Source organism: Lipophrys pholis (genome assembly GCF_963383615.2).
Source record: "Lipophrys pholis genome assembly, chromosome: 6".
Classification (NCBI taxonomy): Eukaryota; Metazoa; Chordata; class Actinopteri; order Blenniiformes; family Blenniidae; genus Lipophrys; species Lipophrys pholis.
Genome location: NC_137629.1, coordinates 22,228,034 through 22,245,587, shown reverse-complemented (window position 1 = coordinate 22,245,587; position 17,554 = coordinate 22,228,034). Strand labels below are relative to the sequence as shown.

The 17,554-nt window shown below is 42.9% G+C and overlaps 2 protein-coding genes across 2 annotated transcripts; both read left to right on the top strand.

Annotated features, from left to right (window-relative positions):
* Positions 1 to 25: 25 nt before the first annotated feature.
* ddx41 (DEAD (Asp-Glu-Ala-Asp) box polypeptide 41) lies at positions 26 to 9,142 on the top strand. Its single transcript, XM_080465989.1, has 17 exons — positions 26 to 202; positions 980 to 1,075; positions 2,851 to 3,001; positions 3,095 to 3,169; positions 3,290 to 3,350; positions 3,431 to 3,567; positions 3,657 to 3,729; positions 3,812 to 3,965; positions 4,297 to 4,433; positions 4,681 to 4,843; positions 5,839 to 5,970; positions 6,082 to 6,153; positions 6,238 to 6,334; positions 6,556 to 6,705; positions 6,800 to 6,871; positions 8,495 to 8,605; positions 8,751 to 9,142. Exons 1-17 carry the CDS (start codon positions 176 to 178, stop codon positions 8,885 to 8,887), a joined length of 1,845 nt encoding a protein of 614 aa, XP_080322115.1. The 5' UTR covers positions 26 to 175; the 3' UTR covers positions 8,888 to 9,142.
* A 77-nt stretch (positions 9,143 to 9,219) lies between these two features.
* On the top strand, positions 9,220 to 15,228 carry dok3 (docking protein 3). The gene is made up of 5 exons (XM_080465991.1): positions 9,220 to 9,520; positions 11,179 to 11,475; positions 11,759 to 11,846; positions 13,214 to 13,401; positions 13,720 to 15,228. The coding sequence occupies exons 1-5, from the start codon at positions 9,464 to 9,466 to the stop codon at positions 14,533 to 14,535; spliced, it is 1,446 nt and encodes a 481-aa protein (XP_080322117.1). The 5' UTR covers positions 9,220 to 9,463; the 3' UTR covers positions 14,536 to 15,228.
* The last annotated feature ends 2,326 nt before the right edge of the window (positions 15,229 to 17,554 follow it).

Genomic DNA, 17,554 nt, shown 5'->3' with positions numbered 1-17,554 from the left:
GACGTATTCGTGGACGATGAAGTTTGGCCCTTCCCGCGTTCCGTAGCTCAGCAGCGTTTCGTCTGCTTTGTAAACATGTGCATTAAACTCTTGTCTTTGAACCGTGTCGCCATTAGCAACTCGTGAACTTCACTGGTACTTAACAATCTAAAAAGGCTACCACTCGAATATTAACATGGAGACCGAAAATCGGCCTAAAAAGGTAAGTTTACAGCTTATTGTCGTTGCTATCTCTCGCGATGCTAAGCTAGCTTGTGATAGCTAAAGTTAGCAAACTAGCATGCCGTATAAACTTTAAATACGCCGTTTTGTCATTAACAATCACCAACTACAAAACATCAAATGACAGATCTGTATTTAAGTGTGCGTGTGGTTAATGTATAACAATGATTAGTTTAAAGTAAAGCCATATTAATTGTAAAGCCGCATCCGTAGCCAGTGCGCAATAGTGACGTTTGTAAAAGAGAAATGATTAAACTCAGAGAAACGATTAAGATCACTTAAAATTTTTTTATTTTATTTTATCTAGAGTCTATTGCGGGACTATTTAGATCTTCAGATGTGTAACTTCCAGCTCCATTCTTTTTTATTAAATTGTGTTTCTCTATTACCTAATCAGTGTATAAGTAAAGAGATATATTGAGGCTTTGTCCAGTGATTTCTTTTGAAGAAGTCTCACAAAATATGAAGCAATCCATTAACTTCACTGAAAACTGCATTGTAGCAGCCTCTGGTAGAAGAGTGTTCATACACAAATCTAACATTTGAGGGAAAAGTGTTCTCCCACCAAAAGTGTTTTTACAGTATTCCAATATTACTACACACGTTTACGGCTCTCAATCCGCCTTTTTTGCTGCATGTCTAGTAAAGTCCAGTGTCCTTCAGAAGTGTGCTGATATCTGCAGACTATTCTGACTTTATGTTGACTTCTCTATGGAGCGTTTAATACATTAAGATGGCTGGTAATGTGTTTTTACAGCGATTCCTAGGGGAGGATGGAAGGTCTGGCTCGGAAGGATCGGAGGCTGACGACTATGTCCCATATGTTCCAGTTAAAATCAGAAAGCAACAAATGGTAAGTTTATTTATGAGGGTCTGAGCACTGAATGTGCCCTATGGCCCTATTGAAACTGCTCAGATTCTTCTTCTTATTATTATTCGCCAGAATAATTCGTGTTTTTCAGGGTCTAAACATACCTAACTTTTTGCGACACTTTGCACACTCATCAAGCCCGGCCGAGAAATTTGATAATTTGGAAGAATCAGACATCTGACTGGCAAAAGGGTCAGTCACATGTGGCCATTTTGCAACACAACATTTTTGTGATGTGCGGCATGCGTCAAGAAGCACTAAAATGTTTTTTGTGTGACCCTCAACACAAGTTTTTAAAATCCCAAGCTTAAAATATTATTAATAATTATTAAACTAATTGAGGACCCCTGGTCTACAGAATCTGCCCATGTTCCAACTGACCCTAAATTTCACATGCTTCGTTGAATGGCATACATACGCCGACTGACGGTCTCGGTTGGAGTCCTGCAAGTATCAAGGACCCGTTCAAGGCTGCTTGCAGCTTTAATTTGAATTGACTTCTGCCCTCTTTATGGTTTCAGTATTGAAATAAATCCCAAAGTGGTTATGCAGGGTGTCATTGACAGGTTTTCTTTGGGTAAACACAGATCAGTGTTCTGGATTAAGATTTATCAGCATAAAATTCAATGTTTAATGCAATGTCCAAATTGTTCTTTTACGAAACTCGTAAAGTATGATGGTCGTGTTATAACAATGAAATTGACCTGTTCATGACATCCCACAGTACAATTTATGCGATGTGAAGAAAATTCCTCCCTTATTAGCAGCTTGTATGGCTGTAATCTAAGCTCATGAAGTCATACTTAAAGTATTAGCATATCTGACCAACAACCCTGGGAGTAAAAATCCATTTAGTTGTTTTTAAATACACTATCACTAATTGATTCAGACATGGTATGTTAATGTACACTGGACAGCCATAGTATTATGGCCTGATATTGGTCTGCCAAAATGGCGCTGACATGTTGAGGCATGGAATCCGCTGGCCATTGACCAGAGCCATCTTTAACTTTAACTTCTCTGTATCAGACCACACTAACGGGCCTTCACTCCCCGCATTCAGCAATGAGCCCTCCTGTCATGACCCCTAGCACCGGTTCACTGCTTTCCCTTCTTTTGAGCACTTTGCATCTTACCAGGAATCCCACACACGACTGCAGTTTTGGAATGATTAATGGTAATTTGGTTCTTGTGAAACTTCCCCAAATTTTTACACTTACCATTTTTCCTAATTCTACTGCCAACTTTGAGGACATAATATATCCCACCTACTAGGTGCCATGTTAAAAGGACAGTCAGTGTTACTTTACCAGCTGGTTATTGCCGATGTGTGTTGATACTCACTTGTGAACCAGATCCCTTTAAATATTGTTTCTTTTAAACCTTCATCTGAAGTCTTAGCCGACTGTTAGAAAGCCTACAGAATCAAAAACAATACTAAAACACTTAGAAGCATCTAAGAAATATCGAAGGCATTATTTGTCACACATACAACAAATGTACAAGAAGTTTGTTTTCTGCATTTAACCGCTCTCTCAAGAGCGGTGGGCCACTACTGTACAGTGCAGCTGAGCATTAAGAGCTTTACTCAGTGGAACTCAAACACAGACACAGGGAGAACATGCAGTCTCCTCGTAAAGAATCCCCTCAGTCAAATCTTGTCTCAATCCGGGGACATTCTCACTTCATGCTAGAGCACGAACCACTACGCCACTGTACAGCGCCAGATGCGTCTTTGTAACAACTGTTCCTCACAGCTCCAGAAGATGCTGCGTCTCCGAGGGAAGGCCGTGGATGAGGATCAGAAAGACAGCGGGGAGGAGCAGAGAGAGGAGGATGAGGGTCTGGGTCCACGTTCCAACGTCAGTCTCCTTGATCAGCATCAGCACCTCAAGGAGAAGGCAGAAGGTATGCCGTCCTGCTCTCTGTTACATGAGTCCCCCCGCCCCCGCCCCCATGTTCTACTCTGTTCTAACCAATGTTTTGTGTTTGTGTGTGCAGCCCGTAAGGAGTCGGCCAAAGAGAAGCAGCTGAAAGAGGAAGAGAAGATTCTCGAGAGCGTGGCCGAGGGCAGAGGTAAACACTTGTAGGGACAACTTGAAATATGAGATTTCTAAGCTCAATGGAAATTTGATTTCACTTTTGTGGGAAAAACAAAAAGATAAACAATTGTCTGTTTTTACTCTGCTCTGTCAGCTTTAATGTCTGTGAAGGAAATGGCCAAAGGTATCATATACGATGATCCCATCAAAACAAGGTGAGCCTTCCCCTCAGTGAGGTGTAAAATGTCATTTTCAAGTAGATTTTGGAGATTTCAACCTGGCTATTTTCTCTCAGCTGGAAGGCACCGCGTTACATCCTGAATATGCCGGACACCAGGAACGAGCGCGTCAGGAAGAAATATCACATCCTGGTTGATGGAGACGGCACTCCTCCTCCAATCAAAAGCTTCAGAGAGATGAAGCTTCCTCCAGGTGATCCACATAATAAACACATTTTATCTTCCTTTGGTCATCATCCCACATGAGTAACAACCAACAATGAATAATTATTTTGTCTGCAGCGATTCTGAAAGGTTTGAAGAAGAAGGGCATCGTCCACCCGACACCAATTCAGATTCAAGGAATCCCTACAGTGTGAGTAAAGTATGCAGAATCCAAACACTGTTAAATACTGTGAAGCACAAACACTCGGTGAGCTGACACTGTCTTCCTGCAGTCTCTCGGGTCGAGACATGATTGGCATCGCCTTCACTGGATCCGGAAAGACCTTGGTCTTCACCCTGCCCATCATCATGTTCTCCTTGGAGCAGGAGAAACGGCTGCCTTTCTTCAAGAGAGAGGGACCGTATGGACTCATCATCTGTCCTTCAGTATGTCGCACAAGATAGAAAGAGCGGTCACGTAATGATACATGGTGGAAATCATCACACAGTGCAATTTATTAGTTTCCAAGTGTGTGATTTCTAACCTAAATCTTCTGAAAAGAAAGAAAAATTGACCTTCTGGGGTTTGATTTAATGGAAGTCCCCGCTGAATTGAGCCAATCAGTCCTAAAGCTGAGGGAGGATCATTAGAGACATAAAGTTCAGCTTCTTGCATTTTGCCCTTCAGTTATGATGACATTAGCCGTGAGAAACTTTCTTTCTTCCTAATGCTCCTGTAAGCCGGTGTGGTTTTATTACCTCCTCTTTTGTTTTCCAGCGAGAGTTGGCGAGGCAGACGCACGGCATCATAGAGTATTACTGCAAGCTGCTGGAGGAGGAAGGAGCTCCTCAGCTGCGCTCCGCCCTCTGCATCGGAGGGATGTCTGTCAAGGAGCAGATGGAGGCAATAAAACAGTAAGTAAGATTAACAGTCAGTGTGGATAGTCGGGGGGGGGGGGGGGGGGACCATTTGGCTCTCATCCAGAACTTCAGTTTCAACAGCTATATCAAATCATGTAAAGTGGAACAAAAGGTGGAAGTGTATTTCGTTTGGACAGCATGGAGAAGATCTTTTATTTATGTATTTTTAAATCTTTAGAAATAGGATGGGTGTAATTTCCTGTTTTGGCTTGGTTTTCTCTCCGACTGCTCGCGCTTCTAGTGGCGTCCACATGATGGTTGCCACACCAGGAAGACTGATGGACCTGCTGCAGAAGAAGATGGTCAGCCTCGACATATGCCGCTACCTGACTCTGGACGAAGCTGACAGGATGATTGACATGGGTTTCGAAGAAGACATCAGGACCATATTTTCTTATTTCAAGGTGAGCTGCAGGTTCATGAGAGAATCCTGCGTTCATACACAGTAGAAAACTTTTCTGTGGGGTTTTTTTTTGTTTTGTTTTTTTTAACTGGGAAGGAACACTGGGAAATGGTTTAGGCCTCTTTGCACTACAGGACTTATCGATCGTTTAGACAGAAATCCAACTCAGATTGCCTCGATATTTGCAGTATTTCTCTACGATCAGATGAAGCAGTGCGATGTGCTCCTTGGATAGAAGAGGATTCTCCTGGAATTCATTCTTCATGGCTTCATGGTGCCACAATCCTGCTTTCATTTAGAAAATAGTTATTAAAATGTGTGGGTTCAAAGAAGAAAATGAACTTTTTATCGTGCAAAAGCGACATGCTTTGCAATTATTCGTCCCCATCAGTTGTGCGATGGTTTGGTTTCACATAGTGACTCCATCAAGGCCAAGTCAAGATATTGGCGCTCTAGTCAAGACTTGATTCATTCAGTCTGCACCTTACAGTACTTACTCTTGCTCTGCTTTGTCTGTGTCTGCCCCCGACATCAATTCTCCTCCATCTGCCTCCCTGCCTTGCTGATCTATCTCCTCTCCCCGCTGTCCAATATATCCACCATATCTCATCAGCAGACTTCCAAAAGCATCTCGGGTCTCTTAGCAGCTCCATCTTTGCTGTCTCTCGGTTCATTCTCAGTTCGGTCCACCCTGCTCACTCCCAATAAGAACCTCATTCTCCTGTATCCATCTCGTTTAACTAATTCACACTTCATCGGGTAGTCATTACTACTTACATTACTTCTGGAAATGTTCTCCTGAGTGTGTCCATGAAATCTGTTTGAGGAGGAATCATAATGCTTTCAGAGGTAGTTCAGTGTTTGGTTTTCTAATCCCCGCTGTAAAAGGAACGCGCGACACGCAGTCAGAAAACATTGGATTTGGTTGTCAGATCTTCATTTTGCTTCAAAAATAAAAGGAATCCTCATGTCTTCATTTTTTTTTTTCCCGTTCAGGGTCAAAGACAAACGCTGCTCTTCAGTGCCACTATGCCCAAGAAGATTCAAAATTTTGCCAAGAGTGCACTGGTCAAACCCATCACTATTAACGTGGGCAGGGCAGGAGCTGCCAGCTTGGATGTCATCCAGGTATGTTTATCATTTCCTGGAGTTGACCTTTGTTTTCAGTAATATAGATTTTGAGAAATTTACAGACGTGCTTGTATCTTAAACTCTTAAGCCAATTATGTTTGTGTGCAGGAAGTGGAGTACGTCAAAGAGGAGGCAAAGATGGTGTACCTGCTCGAGTGTCTTCAGAAAACTCCGCCTCCGGTCAGTGTCTCCACACGTTATGACACTGAAATTACTGCGGTACATGTTATCGAACGTGTGTCAAGTCCCTCCTCATCCTGACAGGTGCTGATCTTCGCTGAGAAAAAAGCGGACGTAGACGCCATCCATGAGTATCTCCTGCTCAAAGGTGTGGAGGCAGTGGCCATACATGGAGGGAAAGGTATGCACGACCAGGATGGTTCAAATCCAAAGCAACGTCACAGTGCATGCAGAGGATTCACGTGTTCACACAAACTTTCATCCTCTGTTCATTTCTCTTCTGTGGTCTTGTAGTTCCTCGTTATCACCACTAGATGTCACCCTGCTTTTAAATTTTCATAGATTGTGAAAGGCATAGACAGTCCAGTTTTGTTTGAGGGATGTTTGTTGGTTTGTTTTCAGATCAGGAGGAGCGAACTAAAGCCATCGAAGCATTTAAAGAAGGGAAGAAAGACGTGTTGGTGGCCACGGATGTGGCCTCCAAGGGGTTGGATTTCCCTGCGATTCAGCATGTCGTGAACTACGACATGCCCGAAGAGATTGAAAACTATGGTAAGAGATTCTGTCATGTAACTGTACGTCCTGCGTGTGCATATAGTTTGAAACTATTGAGACAATGAACTCATCACTTGGTTGTGTGTTTCAGTCCATCGAATTGGAAGAACTGGAAGATCGGGGAAGACCGGTATCGCCACAACGTTCATCAACAAAGGCTGTGGTAAGGAAACCATAAATAGTGGGAAATGATTCAATCGTTTGAGAATATGTAGGAGTTGTAATACTGTTGGCGTGTGAGCCACAGATCTACTTTTGCACTGAATGTAGTGTAGATTCGAAATATATGTGACAGAAGTAAACTAAGATGAAACAATAAGAGTTGTATTGTAATGCCAGTATGAAATCCATTCTGTAGAGGTTTCAGTTGAGCTTCCTTGAATGTGTTTTAAGTGTTCAGTAATGTTTCCTTCAGTCTGCTTAAAAGTGGATACTGGTGCAGTGGTTACATTAGTATGGCCAATTTGTAGAAGTACTATCACTTGTCGTGCCACACAAAAGGATCCAGTCTGATTTTAAAAAGCGTGTCACTCTGCATCTTTAAAAACTTAACGCTTCATGCGCTAAAGAGAAAACTCAGGTCTTGGTAAGTTTTAGCTTTTATAAATACATTGCAATATCCCCGTATTCTCTGTAATGCATCAGGCCGACAGTATGTGCACATACTGGCATTTTTAACGTCAGAATACAAGATGGAAACAAACGTGTTTTTCAGCTTTGGTCCAAAACAAGAAACAACACAACTGTGAAGGATGTCTTACAACCACTACAAAGATCACAGTTATTTAGTTATTTGCACAGATGTGATGTATAAAGTACACACAAAGTGTGAGGTAGTTCAATTCTCTGTTATAATAATAATCTTCATTGGAAAATATTTTCTGTTGAACTGGTACCAAAACTTCTCTTTTTTTATGTAAATTCCGTTTCACATCCTTTCGAAAGTAGATCTCAGACCAGTCGTCACTCCTGGCTTTATTTTTAATTCGAAAGTGACAGAAATACACCGCTCCAAAAAATAAAGGGAACAACTAAACAACACAGTGTAACGCCCAAGTATGTCACACTCGTGTGGAATCAACCTGTCCAGTCAGGAAGCAACACCAACTGTGAATCAGTTTCACCTGTTGTGAAAATGAAACGGACTACATGTGGAAGTGAGAGGCAATCAGCAAGACGACTCCTATAAAGGACTGGTTCTGCAAGCGGTGACCACAAACCATGGCGCTGTTCTCGTCGCTTCTGGCTGATGTTTTGGTCACTTTTGCATTTTGTTAGTGTTCTCAAGTCTCAGAGGGAGCATGAGGCGTGTCTACAACCAACACAAGTTGCTTAGGTTTATTAGGTTAGGTTAACTTAGTGTTCCTTTTGTTTTTTGGAGCAGTGCTTGTAGAGCAGTGCTTGTAGAGCAGTGCTTGTAGAGCAGTGCAGGACAGGAAACTATCTTAGATGAGGACAGTCGCCAAGAATCCGCAACAGTCTCCTGAAGCCAATTTCTGACATTCCCGTCATGTAACTTGGCCTTCGGACTTCAGAGATTAGGCTCACTCCAACTACTTCTTGGTTTTGTGGAACACCAGCTTGACGTCCCCACATCACACGAGGCATATATTCAGTCCGACGTGACCAGCTGACCATGTCCGATTGTCTGCACCAGAAGCAAACAACAACAAAGACAGTCGTTCGGCTCTGGAAGAGAAGATACTCCTGTGTTGAATGATAACGAGTTAAAGACTAAGCTTCTTCTTTTTTTCTTTCTTTTATTTCCCCGCCTCCCCTCTAATAGACGAGTCCGTATTGATGGATCTGAAAGCTCTGCTCGTTGAAGCGAAGCAGAAGGTTCCCCCCGTCCTCCAGGTGCTCCAGAACGGAGACGAGACCATGCTGGATATCGGCGGTGAGTCATTATAACCGCGACCTCACCTGCTCGTCTCTCATTGATCGCTCCCCCGCCCGCGTTAATCTGATCAGATCATCTCCCTCACGGAGCAGTGTTTCGTAAAAACCTTTCCTGACCTGTCTTTACCTTTGCGTGTTCACAGGAGAGAGGGGCTGCACATTCTGCGGCGGTCTGGGACATCGTATCACCGACTGCCCCAAGCTGGAGGCCATGCAGACCAAGCAAGTCACCAACATCGGACGGAAAGACTACCTGGCTCATAGCTCCATGGACTTTTAAAGAGGAACAGAGAAGCAGTAATGATGAAACTGTACGACTGCTTTTCATGTCACTGAACAACGGAAGTCTGTTTTTGTTTGTTTGTTTGTTTATTGTTTTTTGTTTTTTTTTCATAGAATCACCTAAACTTGCTGGCAGGTGAAATTAGTTGTTACCTTGTCCTTCCCCCTCCACTATTCTCACACCTAACAGATGATGTGTTTGTACAGGACGTTTCTGAAGCTGTAATTGTAAATAAAACCATTATATTTGTTACTGAGCTTTTGCGTCGTTTTCTGGTTTAAAAAGGTGTGGCTTCAGTTTAGTGAGGAAGTTGCTGAAACGAGCAGAATAATGCAAAGGGAACTTGTGCATCCTCTCATTTCTGCAACTCTTGAGTTTCAGATCGGAGACGGATCTCCACCGTTACCCCAGTTAGATCTACCACTGTTAAACAAAATGAAAGCTGCTGGTGATGTAAAGGAAATTACTATTTTAACCTCACAGGAAACCTCATTTTACTGCCCTTTGTGCTCAGAGGTGTAACACACACACTGGGTGTTTGAAGCAGCGTCCCTGCAATCCAAGTTTGTAACTATGGACGTCGTCTACAAAGAGGGAATGTTGTATCTTCAAGGGGCCAAGTTTGGAAAAGTAAGTTTTTAAGTGGACACTGAGAGCACATTCTTGTAATTTAGGCTTTTTCTCTGTTTGGTTTTTGTTCTGACTGCTGTTATGTAATCTACACAATTTCCTTGTGATGCTTCTTTATGTCGACATTTCATGTTATAGAGAGGGAGGCTTGCTTCATAATTCTCCTTTTGTATTATATTATTGGTGACTTACTCTCGACTTAGTATGCATTTTGAAGAGTTGATTGTTTTAACACAAAGTTAGAATAAATGCAAATTAAAATCTTGACTGAATAAGTATGACCTTCAGTTAAAACATATGCAACATTTTGTTTTTTTTTAAATAAATATTTGGAGATATAGTTGTTTTCATGGGATAGGCTAAAATTATATATAAACCCAAAAATGTGTGAAGTACTAACATTTGTGTACCAAGTGTAAAATATACACGTGGAGTTAATTCACAGTGGAAAAATAAAAATATTGTACTTTTCAGGTTTATGTCATTAGATGTTATTGATTGTTACAAATACAGTGTAATTCATAATGAACAATATTTCCTTTCTTTCTCCAACAACATTTTGAAAGGTCCAGCATTCTCAATGTTTAACAAATACAAGCGTGTAATAAATAAAACCTAAGAGACTTTAATGACATGATTAAAAAAAACTACTTTTTTTTTTTGCTGGTTATCTCTTTGTGCTTCAGTTTAACTCTCGTACTTAAACATGCAGGAATGTTTTCAACAATATCAATACAGATATTTTTTTTTTTTTAGCAGTTTAAGTCACAAGAGCACAAATGTGTAGATGTGTTTATTATGCTTAATATGGTGTCACCTTGTGATGGACCTTCTATATTAAGAGTTTGTTCAAAGTAGTGATGGCTCAGTAGATGGAATCAGAATAGATTTACTATATTCTGGTGCCACTAATATGGGCTTTTTAGTGATTGTTTTTTGATATTTAAAATCCTCTCAGTTTAATTTAATGTAGGACAATGTTTGCAAGCAGCATCTGGCCCTTTAAAGGAAGATTTATTGGAGCACCAAAACTGAACATAAGTTTGTCTAATATTTGTCGTTAGACATCCGGGCAACTGTTAAGCAATAAATATTGGAATTATATGATTAAGAGTCTCATATACCAAAGAATGTTTATGGTAGGTAGAAATGAATTGTTTACCAAAAGAAAACAACGATGTGGGACTTTCAGAGATTTAAAATCTAAAGTTTAAATGGTTTTTGCTTGTCTTAATAAAACAATATTTAGACCACATCTGTTGTTAAAACGTCAGGGGTTTAGATGTACTGTCAAAATAACATTTAGCCCCAGACGTGTAGGTGTGTGCTGCACCGTGGCTTTGTGGTTTGTTGTTCATGCCTCATAAGGAGAATCTTCTTGGACTTTCTGTGCACCTCCCCCAGCTGTGTGTATGTGTGTTTGTGCAGGCTGCATTCAATTGTTGTCATCTGGGAAGAAAATATATAGTAGTCCAAAAATGTCATGAGCCAAAATTTTCTCTTTTAGACTTTAGTCCGAATTAGCCAAACTCAGCTTGCGAATTGACTGAGTTTGTGCAATTTAAATAAAGTTCACACTGTCAAAAGGTGCTTTTAATTTACAATTATAGGTCCTACTGCAACCTCTAACAGTCCCTCTCCCCCCCCCCCCCGGACAGAGAACATGGAGAAAAGTCTGGATGGTTCTTTTTAAAGCCAGCCCCACTGGAGTCGGCCGGCTGGAGTTCTGCTCTGCAGCTGACCGCAGTCCTGAATCGAAGAAAGCCAGCCGGCAGAAGTCGTCCGAGAGAAAAGTCGTGCGTCTCAGTGACTGCCTGAGTGTCACCTTTGCTCCCAAGGCGTCTTGCCCCGCCGGCTGTATGGCCTTCTACCTGATCACCACACAGTGCACCTACACTTTAGCCTCTTCCACCAGCCAGGACTGGCTGAACGCCCTCTGCATTCTAGCTTTCCAGGTATTATCTCTCCTTGTCTTGCAACTTCCCCTACATATATATATATATATATCCACAGTGGTTTTTCAACCTATGGAATGGTGAGACTAAACCTGACTTGTAGCCGATAGCATAATGAGGAAGTGAACAAGGTATCTGTAACTTCTCTCACTTCACTTCTCCAAACCTTGTGCTTGCACAAGATATGTTCTTTCTTTCCGTCTGAGCATTTTGAAGCCATAAAGTAGTGATAAGGGCGAGGTGTAGACTCCATGTAATGTTTGTTCTGCCACTGTGTTTACAGAAGGATCCTGGAGAATCAGACAAAGGGAATTTTGAGGAAGGAACCAGCTTGATCATGGAGGACAATGACCTTTACTCATCGTGGAAAGGTGGGAATGCACTCAAATCAAAAGAAGACAGTATGTCTGTTATTTAAAGACTTTTGTCGGTCATGTGCATACAGCTACTATCGCTGCAAAGGCAGCATTAGGAGTAGCACATGGAGCCATTCCTAATGGTCCATCAGGTCTGCAACCTTTACCATAACAATTTGGATTTGTAGCTCATCACACCAAATCAAATTTGAACAATTTGTAACCTTCTAAAAAAGAGATTAAATATTATAAACCTGTTTATTGTTATGCTCTTTATTCCAAATGTATGGTCTATGATTTGAATAGCTGCAATTAAGAGGTAATGACATTTTGATAATGGGTTTGTTTTTGCTGATTTCTCGCATATTAAACAGACGAATGACCCGGCAGTGTTGCCGATAAAAAACAATCTCAACGTTAATCTCCCGTGGGGAAAGACGCGAGGGCATGGCAGGATGTGGAGCGCGTTTCAGTTGTTGAAATACTCCCATATTTGTCACCTGTGTGACCTTTAGGCACAAGATAAGAACTGTGGTACAAAATTATAAACAAATGTGTTTAAGTACATGTAATTTAGTTGAAGCTGCAGGGGAACAGAGAGATGCTGAAGGGCCTTGAAATAATCTGCTGCGTTGCAATAAAGGTCTTTGTATTGTTACATAATCAATAATTAATAAGACATGTCTGTGCCCATAAAGTACTCCTTTGCCTGTTCAAGCTTTTAAAACGTGTCAATATGAGAGTTTTAGATAAGATATTAGGGTTTAAATAGGCGTCCACGGTTCAGATGGCTTTCTCACGATTTGTGTTATTGTCAGATCAATAACATTATACGCTCTGTCAAACTACATTGTAACAACGTCCCTGAGCTCAGAGATATCAGCAGTAAACTTTGAGAGCACGACTTATATACAAGGAAATAATAGCCGTTAATTAGAGTCAGTATTGCTCTCAGGCCTGCTTGTGAACGACCTCGGCGGGTGAACGGATTATGTCAAAGGAAAAGATGTTGTGGCATCATGTATTCAGGATTCCTGCAGAAACTTTCACTAAATGTGAGCGGAAGCTACAGCCACTAATTTATTCTCACATGAAAGCCAGAATGTATTAGCGTCAGCAAGCGCCGGCTTATACAAATGCATTTCTTTCTATTTCCTAATGGATTACACTTCTGAACAATTCGGGCAGCCCAGTCACAGGGAGAGATTAGGAGAAGGCGAGCCTTAAATCAGCCTTTTCGGGGGTTTTTTCTAGCCTGAAAATGTATTTGTGTATATTTATGTCCTCTCCTAACTCACTACTCCTCGGGCCTACTGTGGAAAATCTGCTTCGTTAATGCTGCGCTGACCTCAAGAGTGGTGTGATGTTTGTTTCATGTTTAGATTCGACTCTTCCTCCAAACCACTACCAGGTGACCGTTCTGAGCACCGAGGCATCCAAGAGGTGCAAATTGTCCGGGGATTATCTGGTCTCCCCGAAAAGGGAGGCGATGATGCTGCTCGCCATCGCCACCAGTGACGTCGTCTACCGCTGGCCCTACAGGCTCCTGCGCAAATTTGGACAAGTCGAGGTAAATTACCGAATGAGCTCTTGATTACCCGGACACAAAGGTCACATTTATTCACAAATGCTGAAAGGAAATTATTTAACAGGTTGGAAAACGGTTCAAGTCCAAGCTCAAAAGGAAGTTATACTACTATGTTTGGGTACTGAATGTGAAGCGACGGCCAGCAGCTGCTTAAAGACGCTCACCAGTGCCTTCAAATCTGTTTAATCAACACAGTACAAATGGTGCACAATGGCTGGAGCTCGAGGAAAACCCTCGAGCACAGGGAGAACATGCAAACAACAAGTAACTCCTTGTAAATCTGCCCTCTGTCTTTTGCAGGGGGGGTTCTGCATCGAAGCAGGCCGTCGGTGTGAGTCTGGAGAGGGAGTCTTCACCTTCCACACCCAGCATGGCGTAGAGATCTTCCAGGCTATATCCAAGCATTGTACAGGGGAGGAGAAGCCGGTGAGCCTCCACAGAGGATCATCGTCTACCGTGTCTCCCCTTGACCTCCCAGACGTTTCCGCTGACACAGACGCTGATCCTGACTGCCACTACTCCACTATTAATGACGTCCCTTCAGAAAATGTAAAGCAGCCGTCGCTTGTCAATCGGCGTCTCTCAAGCAGCAACGAGGCAGCGAGAGCGGAGGTTGAGGATGAGGATGAGGAAGAACTGTGTTATTCCCTTGAGTCTCTAAACCAGGATAACATGGAGGACAGCATTTATTATAACTTAAGGAGAGCCACGCCCACTTTGATGGGAAGGGATTCGCCCCGAGCCGAGGCAGACTTCTCAGATTACATCTATGCAGATGTGAAAAGAGGCAATTCTCCCTCGATTCAACAGCTTCAGCCTCTCCCTCCTCCCCTCACTCCACCCGCACATAGAGCTGCCCCCCATCTTCTACCCAAACTCCAAACTTCCCAACCGCCTCTCGTGGATAACAGTGTCCAGACAGTCTACGGCACACAGGCACTGGCAGAAGATGACATGACGGAGACAGAGGAGGCCACCAGCTCGGCTGCCAGTGTCACCCCCTCGGAGGCCCCCGGCAGTTTTAAACACAGGCTGGCAGAAATGATTTCTAAGGACCTGGCAAAGTTCCAGCCACCGCTTCCCTACAGAGCGGGCAGCTCCACATTTTCTCCGTAGGCTATTAGTGAACAGACAGACTAGAAGGGGCGATCTTAACCATGATGAAATGTCATAAAGTGTAATTAGTCTCTTTGCTTCTGTGAAATCCCCGCTGGGAACATGTGGTGAGGCCTTTTGGCAATGCAGATGTTTGGATGTTATATTGTGGCTCATTGTATGAAAAGTGCATCTGGTTACGTTTTCTGTGGACTCTTCTCACTGCTGTGTTGTTAAACAAGACACGATATGTTTGATTCATGTATTAATTCAAAGGGTTGCACAGCATGATGTGGGTTTGTCTTCTTTGTCGCTTATAAATGAACAGCTGAAACGACCCAGAAGCCAAACTGTGCTGTGAATACTGCATGGATTGTCATGACGGTGTCGCCAATACAAAACCCATTTAAAACGCACACTGGTATTTAAAGTATATCTTTATTGTAGTAAAACAATCCGAATAAAAATACCCCTGAGCTATACATAAATAGAAAAATAATTGTTCAATCCAACATCAACTCTAATCACACATGAAATGCCACTAGTAATGGTTTAGGATGTACACAGGGGCGGAGCTCCCATGGGGGGCGGCGGAGGGTGGGCGGGGTGGGGGGGGGGGGGGGTGGGTGATGACCCCTAACCCCTTCAAGCGATGTCAGTTATTGTGTAGAGTTACATTGTATAAGAAAATGTAATAAAACTGGAAACAATTTGAAGAGTAAGACTATAATTATTGTTTTATTGATTTCAATTTGATCATATTTCTGTGTTTTTTCACAGTGCAAAAAAAAAAAGGATAAAGAATGAAAGAGAGAGACATGTTTCACTTTGGCATGGCAAAAACTCTGCAGTGCAAATTGCACTGACTTTATAACTCCACTGACCTGTTTAACAGAAGGGTGTAACCAAGTACAAGTGTCCAAGCTTGTATTAATATTGGCAGTGTGAAACAATATCCCCCTCTTTCCAAAGACAAAGAATTGCTTTTGCCAACAAAGCAACATTAAGAAAATAAATACATTAATTGAAACTGTTTCGAGGCTGAATATTATCAGCCAAATAACTCATTTATATCCCATTTAGGTGCCCCAGCGCCACGATTAACTCTTTGTAGGTCCGCCCCTGGATGTATAAAGTGCATAAAAAGGCCAAATGGAGATTACACTGGCCTCAGGAAGAAACCAATTCTAGATCTCTATGCGTTTTGAGATACCTGTACATTTTTTTCATTTGCAGCGCAGCCACTGATCTATTATTGATGAGAGGAGTATATGCAGGATGACTATCTCACATAATGAACAGACCTGCTGTTGGTTGGAAAGTGATTAAAGTCTGTGGCTGTGCTCTCTGTGACTGTGACTCTCCTCCATGTCACTGAGGTGAGAGGACTCGCCATCACTGCTGTTGGAGGAAGACTCCAGATCAGATGAAGGTCCGAGTATAATGAGATGGCCGATGGAGGCGGAAGGGTCCCGCTGCTCCCCGGGCAGCATCTTCTGGGGCTGCGCTCCGGACGCAGGTAGCAGCGAGTGAATCAGACTCATCCTGCCGGAGCTCTTGTCCGCCGCAGGACTCCTGCTCTCCGGGTGAACCACGCCGGTCAGCAGCTCGGACAGCTCCGTGATGTAAATCTGCGCCATTTGCAGCGTGTCGTATTTAGATAACTTTTTCTCGTTTTCCAGAGAGGGGATGACGCTCCTCAGCTCGTCGAAGGCCTTGTTGAGGCCGTGCATCCTCCTCCTCTCCCTGGCGTTGGCCGCGACGCGCCGGTGTCTCTGAGGGCCGGGGTGACCCGTCTTGCCCCCGTCTGCCGCCCTCCCGGGCTCTGCCTCCGTCAGGTTGGTCGCAGACACGCAGTCAGGGAGTTTGCTCATTGGCACAAGTTTGTCCAGTGGGACGCACGCGTCTGCTGGTCCGTGCGCATCCCTGCGCGTCAGCGCTCGGATCGCGTTTGGAGAAATCCAGGTTTTGGAGTTGATGTGAGACAAGCTGCGCTGCTGGAGCAAAGTGAAATCCTCCGGGTACTCTGGCCAGTCTGAGAGCTCTGCTTTTGCGGCCATCACTGTAAGCAAGAGGCCCGGGGTGATGCGCTCCGAGGGAAAGGTCGCGCCAAAGACTTTGGCTGATGCGCTCTCTTCTCTGGAGATGTTTGCACTGCGCTGACAATTTATACAGCGTCGCCAAGTCACCTTGTTGTCACTCCCAGAACTCTGACAGCTCTGACAGCCCCGCAGCCTCAGGAGGCAGCAGCCAATCGCACAATCCCCTCTGACCCTGTCAAGGAACAATTAGACAAAGCTCCACTTTTTTTCCTCCTATTGTGTATTGTAACTCAATCACGACCTTGTTGTCATCCCCACAGAGGGGAACCGGGAGCATTAATCATTTAGGAGCGTGATGCTGTATACTAGTGTAGATTTGAGAAGCTTTAGTGGTGAGTAGAAAGAAGGCGTAAATGATCTAATGACCTTTTTTTTCCCCCAGTCTGGGCTGCATTGTTTCCCATTAAGTAACAAGTTCTAATTTCTAAACAGTCCATTTACTTTAACTTTATAGCATCTTGTGAGCTGAATAAACAACAAATGTCGGCTCTTTCCCGCTTAAGTTGGTTCATTTTCACCACAATTAAATCAAACACCAATCTTTTGCAACTTGCCTGAGGCAATTCCATCAGAGGTTTCACAATATGTGAAACAATATGTCTATTATGATATATTTCAAAATCTCAATTAAGCAGACCAGGAGCTTTCAAAGTGTGGGAGGATGAACAACATTGTCCTCCTCCCCCCAAAAATTAACAAAACTTCCTAATGGGTTTTTCCACTTGAATTTATTATTATTTGAATTCATAGGCAATAGAAAGCATCACATTTTTAATGTTACTATGAAGTAAGTCCTGATGCCTCGTCTCCAACTGCAAAGTCTGTTACATTCAAAATTGCTAAAGTTTTTTTTTTATATATACAATGAATTTGTCTTGAAGACTGAAATCAGTCCCAAAAATAAGTAGCTGCTCTGGTTATAACATCTAATCATATTC

Excerpts from the sequence above, each read along its gene's own strand:
- ddx41 (XM_080465989.1), top strand. The coding sequence starts at position 176 with ATGGAGACCGAAAATCGGCCTAAAAAG. Across the intron at positions 3,351-3,430 it reads GATGATCCCATCAAAACAAG|CTGGAAGGCACCGCGTTACA; the intron begins GTGAGCCTTCCC and ends ATTTTCTCTCAG. Across the intron at positions 6,706-6,799 it reads CGAAGAGATTGAAAACTATG|TCCATCGAATTGGAAGAACT; the intron begins GTAAGAGATTCT and ends TGTGTGTTTCAG.
- dok3 (XM_080465991.1), top strand. The coding sequence starts at position 9,464 with ATGGACGTCGTCTACAAAGAGGGAATGTTGTATCTTCAAGGGGCCAAG. Across the intron at positions 9,521-11,178 it reads AAGGGGCCAAGTTTGGAAAA|AGAACATGGAGAAAAGTCTG; the intron begins GTAAGTTTTTAA and ends CCCCCCGGACAG. Across the intron at positions 13,402-13,719 it reads GCAAATTTGGACAAGTCGAG|GGGGGGTTCTGCATCGAAGC; the intron begins GTAAATTACCGA and ends TGTCTTTTGCAG.